The sequence below is a fragment of the Salvelinus namaycush genome, chromosome 1 (genome assembly GCF_016432855.1).
Source record: "Salvelinus namaycush isolate Seneca chromosome 1, SaNama_1.0, whole genome shotgun sequence".
Lineage (NCBI taxonomy): Eukaryota > Metazoa > Chordata > Actinopteri > Salmoniformes > Salmonidae > Salvelinus > Salvelinus namaycush.
Genome location: NC_052307.1, coordinates 40,245,442 through 40,262,643, shown reverse-complemented (window position 1 = coordinate 40,262,643; position 17,202 = coordinate 40,245,442). Strand labels below are relative to the sequence as shown.

Here is a 17,202-nt window from a genome sequence, read left to right as displayed (position 1 = left end):
AGTTATCTCGTTTCCCCTTACTTCATTGGTAAAAACAGCATTTTGAGTGAAATTCTTCGAGGCTCGCTCGCTCGCTCTCTCGCCCTCTCTCACAAATGTACTGTACGTCTGCTCACTCAACGCCACCAAAGAAATAACTAGTTTTTTTCTTGTTTATCACCAATCATTAAGGTACGACTGTGCCTTTTGTTGCTACATGCAGTGAACTGGGGACATAATAGAATGGATGCTTAGTTTTCTCATCTAAGCCTAGAATATAGAATTATAATGTTGAATCTCACTGTCAGTGCCTCAGATGTTTTGAAGAAGCTTCATAGAATTTTTTTAATGATTACCACAGAAACAGGAAACTAACCCACCAACGGTGTTACGCAGATAGGAGGTTGAAGACTCGGCTCCAAACCATTAAAGTGCCTGCTTAAATTAGGCGGTAACGACTTACTTTGACCACATATCCATAATGCATTTATAATACACAGGCATTTCATGAATGTGTGATGATGGGTCCCAACCGTGTTATTAAAGCTTAATAAAATATATCCATAGTGCATTCATATCATGCTCTGCAAGAGCTCATATTTGGGTATCTTAAGCATCATTACAATCACAGCGTAGTGTCATTATGGTTGTTCTCAAAAGTGTGCTTCTGCTATACCAGCTCTTAGTGAATGTCAAAAGGCCAAACCATATATATATATCTATCATTTTACAGATCAAATCGTGTAGTTCAGGGTCATATCATAACTCATTAACAGCCCTCCTCCACATCCCAATTAGCTTGGTCATACTGGTCTATAACGCACACATGAAAGGTCTATGTATGAATTCTATGCAGTCAAAGTAGTCATTTTTTCCCCCATTCATAAAGCATTTATAGCTATGGTAATTAACTGTGCAGTTTGCCACTATGATCTAGAACACCATCATTTAAAGGTCTATTTATGAATTATATGCAGTCAATGTACTGTCATTTCTATTTAACCATTCGTAAAGCATTTCAATTGCATTTATAAACATGCCTCACTTATCAAAAAGAATACGGACACAACACAGAATGTTCAAGGAAATATGAACATTTTTATTACAATGTTCCAGATGTAGCTAGCACATAAATCAATTGCTGAGGACATTGCCAAAGAATCCTACTATTGGCATTTATCTGTTTGACTTTTCTTTAATAGATTTAACAAAGGTTAATATTCAAAGATTCAGACTCATATCTATTTTTGTGAGTAGAACATATCACACAGGGTGGTAACGCTAGCTAGCATTTCCCCCTTATTCATTAGCTAATTTAGCTGGCGGCTAGCTTAATCCCCTGGCACAATGTCTACACGTTTTCCAACTCTGTAAATAAAAGTTACAAATTTGTCATAAAACTAATGAAACATTTTGTTGCAATGTTAGGTAGCCATTTCACTATTTACATTTTGTACTTCTGCACATTACAAACCTTTTTAAAATAGGACATACAGTTGAAGTCGGAAGTTTACATAAACTTAGGTGGGAGTCAACTCATTTTTCAACCACTCCACAAATTTCTTGTTAACAAACTATAGTTTTGGCAAGTCGTTTAGGACATCTACTTTGTGCATGACACAAGTCATTTTTCCAACAATTGTTTACACACAGATTAGTTCACTTATCATTTACTGTATCACAATTCCAGTGGGTCAGAAGTTTACATACACCAAGTTGACTGTGCCTTTAAACAGCTTGGAAAATTCCAGAAAATTGTCATGATTTTAGAAGCTTCTGATAAGCTAATTGACATCATTTGAGTCAATCGGAGGTGCACCTGTGGATGTATTTCAAATTCCTACCTTCAAACTCAGTGCCTCTTTGCTTGACATCATGGGAAAATCAAAAGAAATCAGCCAAGACCTCAGAAAAAAAATTGTAGACCTCCAGAAGTCTGGTTCATCCTTGGGAGCAATCTCCAAACGCCTGAAGGTACCACATTCATCTGTACAAACAATAGTACGCAAGTGTAAACACCATGGGACCACGCAGCTGTCATACCGCTCAGGAAGGAGACGCGTTCTTTCTCCTAGAGATGAACGTACTTTGGTGCCAAGTGCAAATCAATCCCAGAATAGCAAAGGACCTTGTGAAGATGCTGGAGGAAACAGGTACAAAAGTATCTATATCCACAGTAAAAAGAGTCCTATATCGACATAACCTGAAAGACTGCTCAGTAAGGAAGAAGCCACTGCTCCAAAACCGCCATAAAAAAGCCAGACTACAGTTTGCAACTGCACATGGGGATAAAGATTGTACTTTTTGGAGAAATGTCCTCTAGTCTGATGAAACAAAAATAGAACTGTTTGGACATATTGACCATCGTTATGTTTGGAGGAAAAAGGGGGAGGCTTGCAAGCCGAAGAACACAATCCCAACCGTGAAGCACGGGGGTGGCAGCATGTTGTGGGGGTGCTTTGCTGCAGGAGGGACTGGTGCACTTCACAAAATAGATGGCGTCATGAGGATGGAAAATGATGTGGATGGATATATTGAAGCAACATCTCAAGACATCAGTCAGGAAGTTAAAGCTTGGTCGCAAATGGGTCTTTCAAATGGACAATGACCCCAAGCATACTTCCAAAGTTGTGGCAAAATGGCTTAAGGACAACAAAGTCAAGGTATTGGAGTGGCCATCACAAAGCCCTGACCTCAATCCTATAGAACATTTGTGGGCAGAACTGAAAAAGCGAGTGCGAGCAAGGAGGCCTACAAGATCTGTCAGGAGGAATGGGCCAAGATTCACCCAACTTATTGTGGGAAGCTTGTGGAAGGCTACCCAAAATGTTTGACCCAAGTTAATTTAAAGGCAATGCTACCAAATACTAATTGTGTATGTAAACTAATGACCCACTGGGAATGGGATGAAAGAAATAAAAGCTGAAGTAAATCATTCGCTACTATTATTCTGACATTTCACATTCTTAAAATAGTGGTGATCCTAACTGACCCAAGACAGTGAATTTTTACGAGGATTAAATGTCAGGAATTGTGAAGAACTGAGTTTAAATGTATTTGGCTAAGGTGTATGTAAACTTCCGACTCCAACTGTATTCACTTCGGGTTACAACCTAGTGTTGTTTTGGCTTCTTATTATCTATTTTTACTTTTAATGTGCAAACGTACAATGTCAGTCATGAACTCGTATTGGTTGTTGTTAGTGACTCTTTGTTAGTTTCCCATTCTGTTTGAGTGACAATTTTTGGTTTCTTGCTTGGGAACGTCCCTGTCAGTGTTCCCCAGCAAGTAACCAAAAATAGTTCATCAAACGGAAGGGAGAACGAACAAAGTCCCTAACAACAACCAAAATGAAACAGGTCGGGTTCTAGGAGGGGTTCTGAAAGATTTGCATGGGGTGTCCACTGAAAGATGACTAGCAACAACAACTGGAACCTAAAAGACACCCACCAGGAGTGCCCAATAAATTTGCCCAAGAGGCATACTAAAATAAAAACCACACCAAACTTAAAGACTGGAAGCAAACCAAAAAGTGGAGCAAAAGAAAGATAAGAATTTAAGAAATCAAATGGGGCGAGCTAACTGAAGGTGTTAACCCTCCCCAACTCAAGTCAACTGGAGCACTGGGCCAGCGGCTCTTAAATATCACCTGTGCCAACACGGATGAAACACCTTCTCACTAACAAGATGACAAGCCAGCACAGGTGTAACACATACTGACTAATGAGGTGACACCAATCAGTGTGCCCAAAGTGCTAACGTCCAACCTTAAATGGAAAAACCAAATCCTGTAACACCTAATATTGAAGACAACTATTAAATAACACATATGGAATCATGTAGTAACCAAAAAAGTGTTAAATCAAAATATATTTGAGATTCTTCAAAGTAGCCACCCTTTGCCTTGATGACAGCTTTGCACACTTGGCATTCTCTCAACCAGCTTCACCTGAAATGCTTTTCCAACAGTCTTGAAGGAGTACCCACATATGCTGAGCACTTGACTGCTTTTCCTTCACTCTGGGGTCCAACTCATCCCAAACCATCTCAATTGGGTTGAGGTCGGGTGATTGTGGTGGCCAGGTCATCTGATGCAGCACTCCATCACTCTCCTTTTTGGTCAAATAGCCCTTACAAAGCCTGGAGTTGTTGGGTCATTGTCCTGTTGGAAAAACAAATGATCGTCCCACGAAGCGCAAACCAGGTGGGATGGTGTGTCGCTACAGAATGCTGTGTTAGCCATGCTGGTTAAGTGTGCCTTGAATTCTAAATAAATCACTGACAGTGTCACCAGCAACTCACCAGCAACGCACCATCATACCATCTCCTCCATGCTTCACGGTGGGAACCACACATGCGGAGATCATCCGTTCACCTACTCAGCATCACAGACACTGCAGTTGAAACCAAAAATCTCAAATTTGGACTCATCAGACCAAAGGACAGATTTTCACCTGTCTAATGTCCATTGCTCGTGTTTCTTGGCCCAAGCAAGTCTCCTCTTCTTATTGGTGTCCTTTAGTCGTGGTTTCTTTGCAGCAATTTGACCATAAAGGCCTGATTTCAGTCTCCTCTGAACAGTTGATGTTAAGATGTGTCTGTTATAGAGGTCGACCGATTAATCAGAATGGCCGATTTAATTAGGGACGATTTTCAAGTTTTCATAACAATCGGTAATTGGCATTTTTGGACACCGATTATGGCCGATTACATTGCACTCCACGAGGAGACTGCGTGGCAGGCTGACTACCTGTTATGCGAGTGCAGCAAGGAGCCAAGGTAAAGTGCTAGCTAGCATTAAACGTATCTTATAAAAAAACAATCAATCTTAACATAATCACTAGTTAACTACACATGGTTGATGATATTACTACTTTATCTAGCTTGTCCTGCGTTGCATATAATCGATGTGGTGCCTGTTAATTTGTCATTGAATCACAGCCTACTTCGCCAAACGGGTTATTTAACAAGCGCATTCGCAAAAAAAGCACTGTCATTGCACCAATGTGTACTTAACCATAAACATCAATGCCTTTCTTAAAATCAATACTCAAGTATATATTTTTAAACTTACATATTTAGTTAATATTGCCTGCTAACATGAATTTATTTTAACTAGGGAAATTGTGTAACTTTTCTTGCGTTCTGTGCAAGCAGTCGGGGTATATGCAGCAGTTTGGGCCGCCTGGCTCATTGCCAACTGTGTGAAGACCATTTCTTCCTAACAAAGAACGTAAATAATTTGCCAGAATTTTACACAATTATGACATGACATAACATTGAAGGTTGTGCAATGTAACAGCAATATTTAGACTTATGGATGCCACCCGTTAGATAAAATACGGAATGGTTCCATATTTCACTGAAAGAATAAATGTTTTGTTTTCGAAATTATAGTTTCCGGATTTGACCATATTAATGACCTAAGGCTCGTATTTCTGTGTGTTATTATAATTAAGTCTATGATTTGATAGAGCAGTCTGACTGAGCGGTGGTAGGTAGCAGCAGGCTCGTAAGCATTCATTCAAACAGCACATTCGTGTATTTGCCAGCAGCTCTTCTCTGTGCTTCAAGGATTGCGCTGTTTATGACTTCAAGCCTATCAACTCCCAAGATTAGGCTGGCAATTCTAAAGTACCTATTAGAACATCCTATAGTCAAAGGTATATGGTATCAAATCATAGACTTAATTATCCAATTTATTTATAAAGCCCTTCTTACATCAGCTGATATCTCAAAGTGCTGTACAGAAACCCAGCCTAAAACCCCAAACGGCAAGCAATGCAGGTGTAGAAGCACGGTGGCTAGGAAACACTCCCTAGAAAGGCCAGAACCTAGGAAGAAACCTAGAGGAACCAGGCTATGAGGGGTGGCCAATCCTCTTCTTGCTGTGCCGGGTGGAGATTATAACAGAACATGGCCAAGATGATCAAATGTTCATAGATGACCAGCAGGGTCAAATAATAATAATCACAGTGGTTGTCGAGGAATGCAACAGGTCAGCACCTCAGGAGTAAATGTCAGTTGGCTTTTCATAGCCGATCATTCAGAGTATCTCTACCGCTCCTGCCGTCTCTAGAGAGTTGAAAACAGCAGGTCTGGGACAAGGTAGCACATCCGGTATACAGGTCAGGGTTCCATAGCCGCAGGCAGAACAGTTAAAACTTGCATCATTTTCTAAACGTGGTTTGGCCTTTTTGTCATATTCACTAAGAGTTGGTATGGCAGAACCACAATTGAGAACAGCCGTAATGACACTATGCTGCATTATCACAATGACATCTATTACGATGCCTAAATATGAGCTCTTGCATGACATGAGTGTGCTGTGGATATATTTAATTAACCTTTAATAATGCGGTTGGGACCTGTTATAACAAGTTCATGAATTGTTTATAGTTTTGTAATTAATGTGTTATGAATAGGAAGTAAAAGTAAATTGTTACCAATTAGGCTAACTATAATGCACTCTCCCACTGGTATAAAATAATTCATGAGCTTTTAATGTTTTTTCCATGAGAAGGCTAGCCTAAACAAAGCCGACAGAGGGTTACTAGCACTGTCCTCCCTTCTTCTTGCGGGTTTAACAAAAGCAAGTGGAAAATCTAGGCCTAAATTCTGACGCAAACTTTTACCAGCCCCGTTCATACTCTGGGCCGTGTCCTTGACACAGGCTACCGATCAGGAAGTAGCTGTAGAGCTGGACAGAGTGAGATTAACAGGAAGGGCTGGCTAGAAGGTGGCAGGAGACAATGGGCTGCAAAGTTAGCTTGCTACCATGCTCGCTCTACAGTCGGCTGGGTGGAGCTATCTTTTTTTGGCTGCGTCCAAAATGGCTCCCCTATTCTTTACTGTATGATGTGCAGTCCTCTACTTTTTATGCACTACCATAGGGCTCTGGTCAAAGTAGTGCACTATATAGGGAATAGGGTGCCATTTCGGACACACCCCTCTTTTGGATTAATTTCCCCGTCTCATGGAACCAATGGATAACATTTTGCTGAGTAGGACCGTATTCTAGTGTAATGCAGCTGGTGGGAGATGGGATGATGATTGGGGGGATGTTGCTGAGGGAACTAAAGGGAAGGATGTTGCACAGTTTAATCATCCAGAAGATTAGATGGTCTGACTCTGCAACTTTGCACTGATGACAATGACTATAGAAGTTGACTAGTATATAGACCTAGAGCACAAACTGATCTGGCACTAGGCTATGTCTGTTCTCTTCCGTTTTGCAACTACTGCTTTGCAGGGGAGAGGGGTGGGGTTTAATGAGACCCATATCATTATGCTGAATGCACTGTCTAGCACTTTGTGGAGCCTGCTCTTTCAGTACACTCCTGTATTCTGCCCTGGGCCCGATCTCATCCCATAGTTCTCCTGAATGGATCTCTCTCCTGCTGGGCAGGGGACCGCCTGCCACAAAGACAACTATGTGTCCTTGAAACTCCCCCTCTCCCAAAATCTGAGACTTAAATATTTTGGGTTCAGGCCTGAAGTGAATTCAGTCCAAGTTCCCCGATTACCTCAATGTCCCCAGTGCTCCCCACTGCTAGGCTGCACAGCAATAGGCCTATCAAATGGGGCATTCGAAAGAATTACTGTCCTGCCATCCCATCTTAGAACGGGTCTGGCTCTGCTCTCTCCAGGATAAAACATTTTAAACTGTGGGTGATTGAAGCAAAGCAAGACCTTGTTGGATTGGGTACACACATTGTGAGCAGAGCAGACCAAGCTGGGGGAATGTTGGCACAGGGAAGACTACAGCTTGGCTTGGTGATTGGCCAGCGGTTTGCCTCTTGACTATCCCCTTCTCTCTTTCTCCGTCTCTCTCAGATGCAAGTTCTTCAGTCTGACAGAGACCCCAGAGAACTTCACTGTCGTCCTCGATGAAGAGGGATTTAAAGGTAAATGATTCCCCTACTTCTTATCAAGTTAACCAGAGGCACCACTTAACAAACCTCCATTCATGGCCTATTCTCAATCACACTCCCTTAACATGCTGTAACAACTTCAATGTCACATCACATGTTTTTTATGGCCCATTCTTATCTTTGAGTCATATTATTCCCAGCGTCTTTTTCTCGCAGATGTAGTTGATATTACGGGCGCATACTGCCTCCGGGCCTTCTCTCTTTCTATTTTAAGTGGTGAAAGCTGGTGCAGTGAAGCCACAAGGGGCTTCTCCTGACAAATTATTCTAATCAGAACAGTGGCCCTTTGAAGGGGAGTAGAGAGATGGAAAGGGTAATGACAGAGCGAGAGCAATAGGGGGAAAGAGAAGGAGGGGATGAGCGAGTGACGTTTCATTAGTGATTGAAGGGTTCGGGAACTGCCTGTTAATGTTGTGAATAAATACCATTTAGTTTCCCAGTCAACAAGTGTTCAATTACTTCAGGGGATGAAGAACAAGAAGTTCACTTCACACATTTGAAACATAATGCTATAGAGGATAAAGTAGCATAGCAACAAACACATTTCCTTTAGAAAACTCAGAGCTGAATGCATACATGGTTTAATCCAGTACAATGCATTATTAGCCTGTGTCTAACTACATATACAGTTGAAGTCGGAAGTTTACATACACCTTAGCCAAATACAATTAAACTCAGTTTTTCACAATTCCTGACATTTAATCAGAGTAAAAATTCCATGTCTTAGGTCAGTTAGGATCTCCACTTTATTTTAAGAATGTGAAATGTCAGAATAATAGTAGAGAGAATGATTTACTTCAGCTTTTATTTCTTTCATCACATTCCCAGTAGGTCAGAGGTTTACATACACTCAATTAGTATTTGGTAGCATTGCCTTTAAATTGTTTAACTTGGGTCAAACGTTTTGGGTAGCCTTCCACAAGCTTCCCACAATAAGTTTGGTGAATTTTGGCCCATTCTGACAGAGCTGGTGTAACTGAGTCAGGTTTGTAGGCCTCTTTGCTCACAATTTTTCAGTTCTGCCCACAAATTTTCTATAGGTTTGGGGTCAGGGCTTTGTGATGGCCACTCCAATACCTTGACTTTGTTGTCCTTAAGCCATTTTGCCACAACTTTGTAAGTATGCTTGGTGTCATTGTCCATTTGGAAGACCCATTTGCGACCAAGCTTTAACTTCCTGACTGATGTCTTGAGATGTTTTTTCAATATATCCATCCACATCATTTTCCTTTCTCGTGATGCCATCTATTTTGTGACGTGCACCAGCCCCTCCTGCAGAAAAGCACCCCCACAACATAATGCTGCCACCCCCGTGCTTCACGGTTGGGATGGTGTTCTTCGGCTTGCAAGCATCCCCCTTTTTCCTCCAAACATAACGATGGTCATTATGTTCAAACTGTTCTATTTTTTTGTTTCATCAGACCAGAGGAGATTTCTCCAAAAAGTATGATCTTTGTCCCCATGTGCTGTTGCAAACCGTAGTCTATGTTTTTTATGGTGGTTTTGGAGCAGTGGCTTCTTCCTTGCTGAGCGGCTTTTCAGGTTATGTCGATATAGGACACATTTAACTGTGGATATAGATACTTTTGTACCTGTTTCCTCCAGCATCTTCACAAGGTCCTTTGCTATTTTGGGATTGATTTGCACTTTTCGCACCAAAGTATGTTCATCTCTAGGAGACCGAACGCATCTCCTTCCTGAGCGGTATGACGGCTGCTTGGTCCCATAGTGTTTATACTTGCATACTATTGTTTGTACAGATGAACGTGGTACCTTCAGGCGTTTGGAAATTGCTCACAAGGATGAACAATACTTTTTTTCTGGGGTCTTGGGCTGATTTCTTTTGAATTTCCCATGATGTCAAGCAAAGAGGCACTGAGTTTGAAGGTAGGCCTTGAAATGCATCCGCAGGTGCACCTCCAATTGACTCAAATGATGTCAATTAGCTTATCAGAAGCTTCTAAAGCCATGACATCATTTTCTGGAATTTTCCAAGCCGTTTAAAAGGCACAGTCAACTTAGTGTATGTAAATGTCTGACCCACTGGAATTGTGATACAGTGAATTATAAGTTAAATAATCTGTCTGTAAACAATTGTTGGAAAAATTACTTGTGTCATGCACAAAGTAGATGTCCTTAACCGACTTGCCAAAACTATAGTTTGTTAACAAGAAATTTGTGGAGTGGTTGAAAAATTTGTTTTAATGACTCCAACCTAAGTGTATGTAAACTTCTGACTTCAACTGTACATTGTGGTTGTGCACCAGGACCATCCTACTCAATGAATTTCATACAAATAAAAATAGTGAAACATTAAAGTATGCAACTATACAAAATATATTCTTTTGTCACCAAATAACTGATTAAAACACTGTTTTGCAATGAAGGTGAGGAATGAGCAATATCCTGTTTGTGGGTCAGTTTAGACCCGCTAGGCCCAGTAGGGAACAGTGTTGTTTTCCCTGGCCCGTGCCCATCCGGTGTGAATAGACTGATGCAAACAGAGCGGAGAGTTAGAGGAGGGTTGAACCCTGACTCTTGACCCCTGCCCAGACCACACACACCCACACCCACACACACACACACACACACACACACACACAATAACCATCAAGCAGTCTAGTGATCGAAGTAGCCTACTGCTCCAGAATCACCTTACCCTCCCCAAATCTTAATCTCAACCACTTAGAGGTACAACTACGAAACTGACTTCAGATCAGTCTCTTGGGGAAACTCCATCCTAGTCCCAACTTGTTTCTATGTCATGACATTGGATCCACTTCCTGATTTGTAACTCATAGCTGAGTGATAGTTTATAAATGGCATAGGTATTTTAGACCCCATGAAGGAAGGCACCGGCAGTGGGGGTGGAGTTCAGAGGAAATTACTTAAAGCAGCTGTGTAGACATGGCTTGAGGCTAGGTTGGTAAAATAACAACTTTGCATTTGGCCTGTGTCCAACTTGTGTGTGTTGTTTGCGTGTGTCTGCTCCCTGTCCTGACGTGACCCTCTCCCCTACTCCCCCCTCCAGAGCTACAGCCCTCGGAGCACCTTCAGGTGGAGGGTTCCGTGTGGCTGCCACTCAACGTCATCTCCAACGGCAACGCTTCCAGCAGCTCACAAGCGGTGGGTGTGACCAAGATCGCCAAATCCGTCATCGCCCCGTTGGCCCAGCAGCACGTGTCAGTCTTCATGCTGTCCACCTATCAGACGGACTTCATCCTGGTGAGTCCGCAAACTGTGGCTGTAATTCCGACCAGTTTATACCTGGGGCTGATTGGGTTGGCTGATATGATTTATTTATTGTTCTTCGACAACATAATGGGCCTTAATGTCCAGACAGAAATTCTGTTTTGTTACACCCTCCTAAACATGGTCCTGGTGTCTAACCGTGACAGAGTTGCTTAGCGATGGGCTGTATTATTTGTGAACTTGACATTTTAACAGGTGAGGTATTAACAGCCACTGTCCTGAGAACCGGAACTTAGCGGAATATTCTAATAGCAGTTGTTGACGTCTCACCAGTGAAAGTGTTAAGTGGGCAGAAATAGCAGACGTAGTGCCAGACGGCCCTGTCAGCAAATATGTTAATTCCTGACATAGTTCTCAGAGTTCATGGGCTCTGTTATGGCGAGGCAAAAAACTGGTAGTGTCAAAAGAGGGAGGGAGCATATTACACAAGGGTGGTAGTGTTGAGCCAGGTAGGCAACTAGTCTATTTTGACTACAAAATAAGCTTTTTTTCTCAGCTTTTTTGTTGTTGTTGTTTCCTCAGGTGCGGGAGAAGGACCTGGCTGTAGTTATCCACACTCTGGAGGAAGAGTTCAACATCTACAGAGAGGTGGGGGGAGAGTACTCAGCTGTACTCAGCCAAGATGTCCGCAATGGCTTCCAGAAGAACGGCAAAGAAGGTACGGTTCAGGAGAGAGGGATGAGGGATGGGGAGAGAAGGATAGAGGGAGATGGATGGAATGTGCAACAAATGTACATTAACACAATTGTTAACCCGTTTTGGATTCGACATGCAGTTAAATCCATTATCTCTGACTCATAGCTGATGCATACAGTGCATTTGGAAAGTATTCAAACCCCTTTTTCCACATTTTGTTTCGTTACAGCCTTATTCTAAAATTGAAATGCATTGCAAATGTGTAAACAGTTAAAAAAAAAAAAAAATTACTATCACATTTATTCAGACCCTTTACTCAGTACTTTGTTGAAGCACCTTTGGCAGTGATTACAGCCTCGAGTATTCTTGGGTATGACGCTACAAGCTTGGCACACCTGTATTTGGGGAGTTTCTCCCATTCTTCTCTGCAGATCCTCTCCAGCTCTGCCAGGTTGGATGGGCAGCGTCGCTGCACAGCAATTTTCAGGTCTCTAGAGATGTTAGATCGAGTTTGAATCCGGGCTCTGGCTGGGCCACTCAAGGACATTCAGAGACTTGTCCCGAAGCCACTCCTGGGTTGTCTTGGCTGTGTGCTGAGGGTTGTTGTCATGTTGGAAGGTGAACCTTTGCCCCAGTCTGAGGTCCTGAGTGCTCAGGAGTAGGTTTTCATCAAGGATGTCTCTGTACTTTGCTCCGTTCATCTTTCCCTTGATCCTGACTAGTCTCCCAGTCCCTGCTACTGAAAAACATCCCCACAGCATGATGCTGCCACCACCATGCTTCACCGTAAGGATGGTGCCATATTTCTTTCCAGATGTGATGCTTGGCATTCAGGCCAAAGAGTTCAATCTTGGTTTCACCAGACCAGAGAATCTTGTTTTTCTCATGGTCTGAGTCCTTTAGGTGCCTTTCGGCAAACTCCAATCGGGCTGTCATGTGCCTTACGTCTGGCCACTCTACCATAAAGGTCTGATTGGTAGAGCGCTGCAGAGATGGTGTGTCCTTCTGGAAGGTTCTCCCATCGCCACATAAAAACTCTGGCGCTCTGTCAGTGACCATCGGGTTCTTGGTCACCTCCCTGACCAAGGCCCTTCACCCCTGATTGCTCAGTTTGGCCAGCTCTAGGAAAGAGTCTTAGTGGTTCCAAACCTCTTCCATTTAAGAATGATGGAGCCCACTGTGTTCTTGGACCTGCAGACATTTTTTGGTATCCTTCCCCAGATCTGTGCCTCAACACAATCCTGTCTCAGAGCTCTACGGACAATTCCTTCGACCTCATGGCTTGGTCTTTGCTCTGATATGCACTGTCAACTGTGGGACCTTAAATAGACAGGTTTGTGCCTTTCCAAATCATGTCCAATCAATTGAATTTACCACAGGTGGACTCCAATCAAGTTGTAGAAACATCTCAAAGATGATCAATGGAAACAGGATGCACCTGAGCTCAATTTCAAGTCTCATAGCAAAGGGTCTGAGTACTTCAGTAAATAAGGTATTTCTGTGATTTCATTAATTTCCAAAAATGTATACATCTGTTTTCGCTTCGTCATTATCGGGTATCGTGTGTAGATTGGAGAGGGAAAACGTTTATTTAATCAATTTTAGAATAAGGCTGTAACTTAACAAGATGTGGGAAAAGTCAAGGGGTCTGAATACTTTCAGAATGCACTGTAGCTACTGTCTTTACTGCTTTTCAGACCACTCTTCAGTCCCAGTGCTTCGGGTTCATTCACACATGGTTGAGATTTGTAAATGAAAACCAACTCAATATTCTCCTTTTGTTTCCAGCCCCCCAGCCTACAGTGCACCCGGTGCTGATACCACCGAACCAGTTCTGTGTGATGAGTCTAGACCCAGACACTCTGCCTGCCATTGCCACCACACTTATCGACGTGCTCTTCTACTCCAGCAGGTGAAACCTGCTCTTGCATACAGTGCCCTTCCTTTTGTGACCTTTTCTCAGTTATAGCCTTACTAATACAAAAGATGACCACTGTGTAAAACCAGTCAATAACACGGGGTTGATCGTAATATAGGGGTACATTTTGCCTTTGAGCATAATATCCGGTAAACTATTTGATAATGAACTAATTAATAAGGACTGGAAAATGTTTTTTTTTTTTGTGTGTGTGTGTCTGGAGACATTAACCTGTAAGACCCTACAGTCCTGATAAAGTGTCAACTATTTTCTCCCCCAGTCCTAAAGAGGGTGCTCTTCCCAGCCAGGATCTGGACTGTATCAAGTTCTTCTCCTTCTCCCTGATCGATGGCTACGTCTCTCTGGTCATGGACACTGAGGCACAGAGACAGTAAGACTCATCTCCTTTCACCTCTCTCTTAAATCTGAGCTGCCCTGAAGCTCTCACATGACACACTGGGTTATCTTGCTCACCAGAATCTGGGCGCACCGCTACAGTGCCAGGGAGAAGAGACTACCGGTGGTCCCTGCTGTTGCATCTTTGTGTCGGGGGGCAGTTGGATATATCAGGTTGGTAACAGCAGTGTGTGTGTGTTTGTTCTTGTTAGGTTCCCTGCTGATCTTCTCTTCACAAGTTCTTCCGGGGAGCTGTGGAGGATGGTGCGCATTGGGGGACAGCCTCTGGGTTTCGGTAGGCTACCCTTTAATCCTAATTATTAATAATATGGGATTGGGATTCAATCACGCACACTAATATTTTAGTATATCTCTCTCTTTCTCCGCCTTGTTTTCCAGAGGAGTGTGGCATTGTTGCCCAGATATCCCAGCCTTTAGCCGACAGTGACATCTCCGCCTATTATATCAGCACCTTCAGCTTCGACCATGCCCTGGTGAGTAAGCCTTAAACTGCCAATGTGAGTTTACACCCAGCATTACTCTATGTAACTTGGAATTCAGAACTCTAGAAGGGGGTACTTTCTGATTCTGGCCAGCGGAGGGCACTGTTCACCAGAGATTCGGGCTAGTGTGTAACGAATGCAGTGATCAGTTATCTAAGGATAAACTACAGTAGCAGGTGTTTGTGTAGCAGGACTTTGACATATCTGGTTACAGAAATTATAAGAATGTCAGCGGCTCTTCAATTACATATTTAATTTCTGATTTGTCATAGAAGTCTCAACACCGGATAATGCTAAATCATCGGCTTCCCTTGGACTTTACAACTTGTATGTTGGTTTGACGTCAGCGGTGTCTTTCTGCGCCATCTACATAGTTGGCACTTGAATGACACTGGTAGTTTGACGTGAGGAGATGGATGTCTGACTTAACAAACTGTTTTAAACTTCCCCCTAGCCTTTTATCTTCAAATGTCAGTCAACCAGCCCAAGATAAAATGCTTTTACTAATATGATGTGTTATTAAAATACCCCTGTGGTCTATCCTATGTAGGAAAACCCCACAGAAACCTTACACTTTGGAGATGAGCCATCAGTTAGAATGCTTCTCATGCTGAAGATGCTGATGGCATTGGAATAGGAATCGCAACCTCTTCTCTCCTGTGTTCTACTCTAGGTCCCTGAAGAGGACATAGTGAGTGTGACTGAGATGCTCCAGCAGCACAGGAAAGAGCCAGCCTGCTGATGGCGGCCTGGTCCGTACTACGCCCCTCTCCATGTCTTGGGCCTGGGGCAGTACAGGGCTGGAGGGAGATGCTAACTCTGTGCCTAGACTAGCACTGCAGCGTGAGCAGTATTAACCATGAACTTTGTTGCCATGACCACCAAAAGCGCTTCTAGTAGGGGGTGTCTGGGAAGAGAGCCTCTTGTCTTCCCAGACTCCTAAAGGACACGCACCGATTGGATGCTGCCTGGACCCTGACCAATGCACACAGCGGGATACGTGAATTGGTGAATTTAAAGTCCAGTTGTGATGATGGTAAAACTGTACTTAAGGACTGCAGGTATAATGCATTATGATGTGGTTATAATGAATGCATTCTAAGACTTGTTATAAGCCTATATAACCCCCTTATGTCTTATCACCCCATAACAAGAGCTGACTAAATAACAGCAATTTTGAGTCCGTTGAAAATGTCCTACATAGAGCGATATAACGTTAAAGGGAAAGAGAAAGGGGGATACCTATCATAGCCTAAGCCTTGTCTTAACGCATTGTTATAAAGGCGCATACACTCTTATAACGCATTATACCTGTAGTCTTTTTATAAAGTGTTACCGTGAGGACTTTCTTATGTTACTTTCCTGCTTGCCGCATGGCACGAACATTGTTACTAGGATTGTAAAAAAAACACGGCTGAGTCTTCCAGTGATGTTTATATCGTAATAGTATGTGTCAAAGACCCCCTTTGTGTCAAAGGTCAAATTAATTGTGTGAGTGAATTATGTGAAGCACAACTTATGCTTGGTATAAAAAAAAAATCTCCATTGGTGCGTCATATTCGCCACATCTTCACAAATTCTACTTGTAGTAGGGCACGTACATTTTCTAATCGCACCCCCAATAGCCTAAGACACTCTTTGAAATCTCAGCACAGAGTGTTATTTTGGCCAATTATGTTTTTTACGACGTTCAAAAAAGTTCTAACTTAGTGTATTTGTGGAAATTATTCTGTTAATTGTTAAACAAATCTATCAGAATTGTATTTTCTTGGAAAACATGCAGGCAATACTACAAAATATATTACAAAAATCCCATGATCATCCAAGGTTAAGTGCGGCTTTATCCGATGACGTGATGCAGTTACAACATCAATAATAAGTTACTCAGAATTTTTTTAAGGGTCAACATTTCTTTACTTTTGTAGCTTTGATACGATCAACACTATGTCTTATTTACATTTTCTTTTTCAATTTGCACAATAAACAACTTTGTTTTTCATTTCCTTGTAGATTGATAATGAAGCTACTAATATCATTAGAAATAATATTTTTCTTTGGTACAATGACATTTTGTACAATAAAAAAAAATATGTTCTGTGAAGTATTTGTAAAATGTACTGCTTTATTCAATAAAGACTATTGAATTAAATAATGTATTTCTGGACTTCATTATGGATACATTGTCACCAATTTGTTAAGATAACATTTATATTAACATTTACTTTGTTTTGAATGAATTTACACAACAAATAGCTTGGACATGGGGTGAGACGTATTAGACATACTTTGTCACACTATTTAGTGATGCAATGTCTTCATGACAACCATTATGTGATTCTTTTTTTTTTTTTTACGGAGTACATTTTTGTTTCCATCAGAATGCTTCTTGTTTTAGAGACACCAGTCATACAGTATTAGTGAGTCGATTAACCCACCATTAGTGTCTCCATGGCTCACCAGCATAGAACAACTCTAACAGACTTTGGTAAATATGTATACTTAATATTTAAAGTAATATTTATGTATATTGAGTTTGACAGTTAATCCTTTGTCACATACTTGGCTTGGTAATGGTATAATCTAT

General features: G+C 41.9%; 1 protein-coding gene across 4 annotated transcripts in view; it reads left to right on the top strand.

Moving 5' to 3' along the window:
• LOC120043805 (cytosolic arginine sensor for mTORC1 subunit 1-like) overlaps positions 1-16,761 on the top strand; it is a 37,468-nt gene extending 20,707 nt beyond the window's left edge. The window contains exons 2-9 of one of the 4 annotated variants that reach the window (XR_005476515.1): positions 7,816-7,886; positions 10,945-11,138; positions 11,688-11,823; positions 13,590-13,713; positions 14,000-14,110; positions 14,197-14,410; positions 14,515-14,609; positions 15,292-16,761. Coding sequence is in view for 2 of the 4 variants with exons in the window: in XM_038988404.1 (XP_038844332.1) it covers positions 7,816-7,886; positions 10,945-11,138; positions 11,688-11,823; positions 13,590-13,713; positions 14,000-14,110; positions 14,328-14,410; positions 14,515-14,609; positions 15,169-15,255 (901 nt within the window). In the remaining 2 variants the exon portion in view is untranslated. The other 3 variants (XR_005476516.1, XM_038988418.1, XM_038988404.1) reach the window with 3 other exon arrangements.
• The last annotated feature ends 441 nt before the right edge of the window (positions 16,762-17,202 follow it).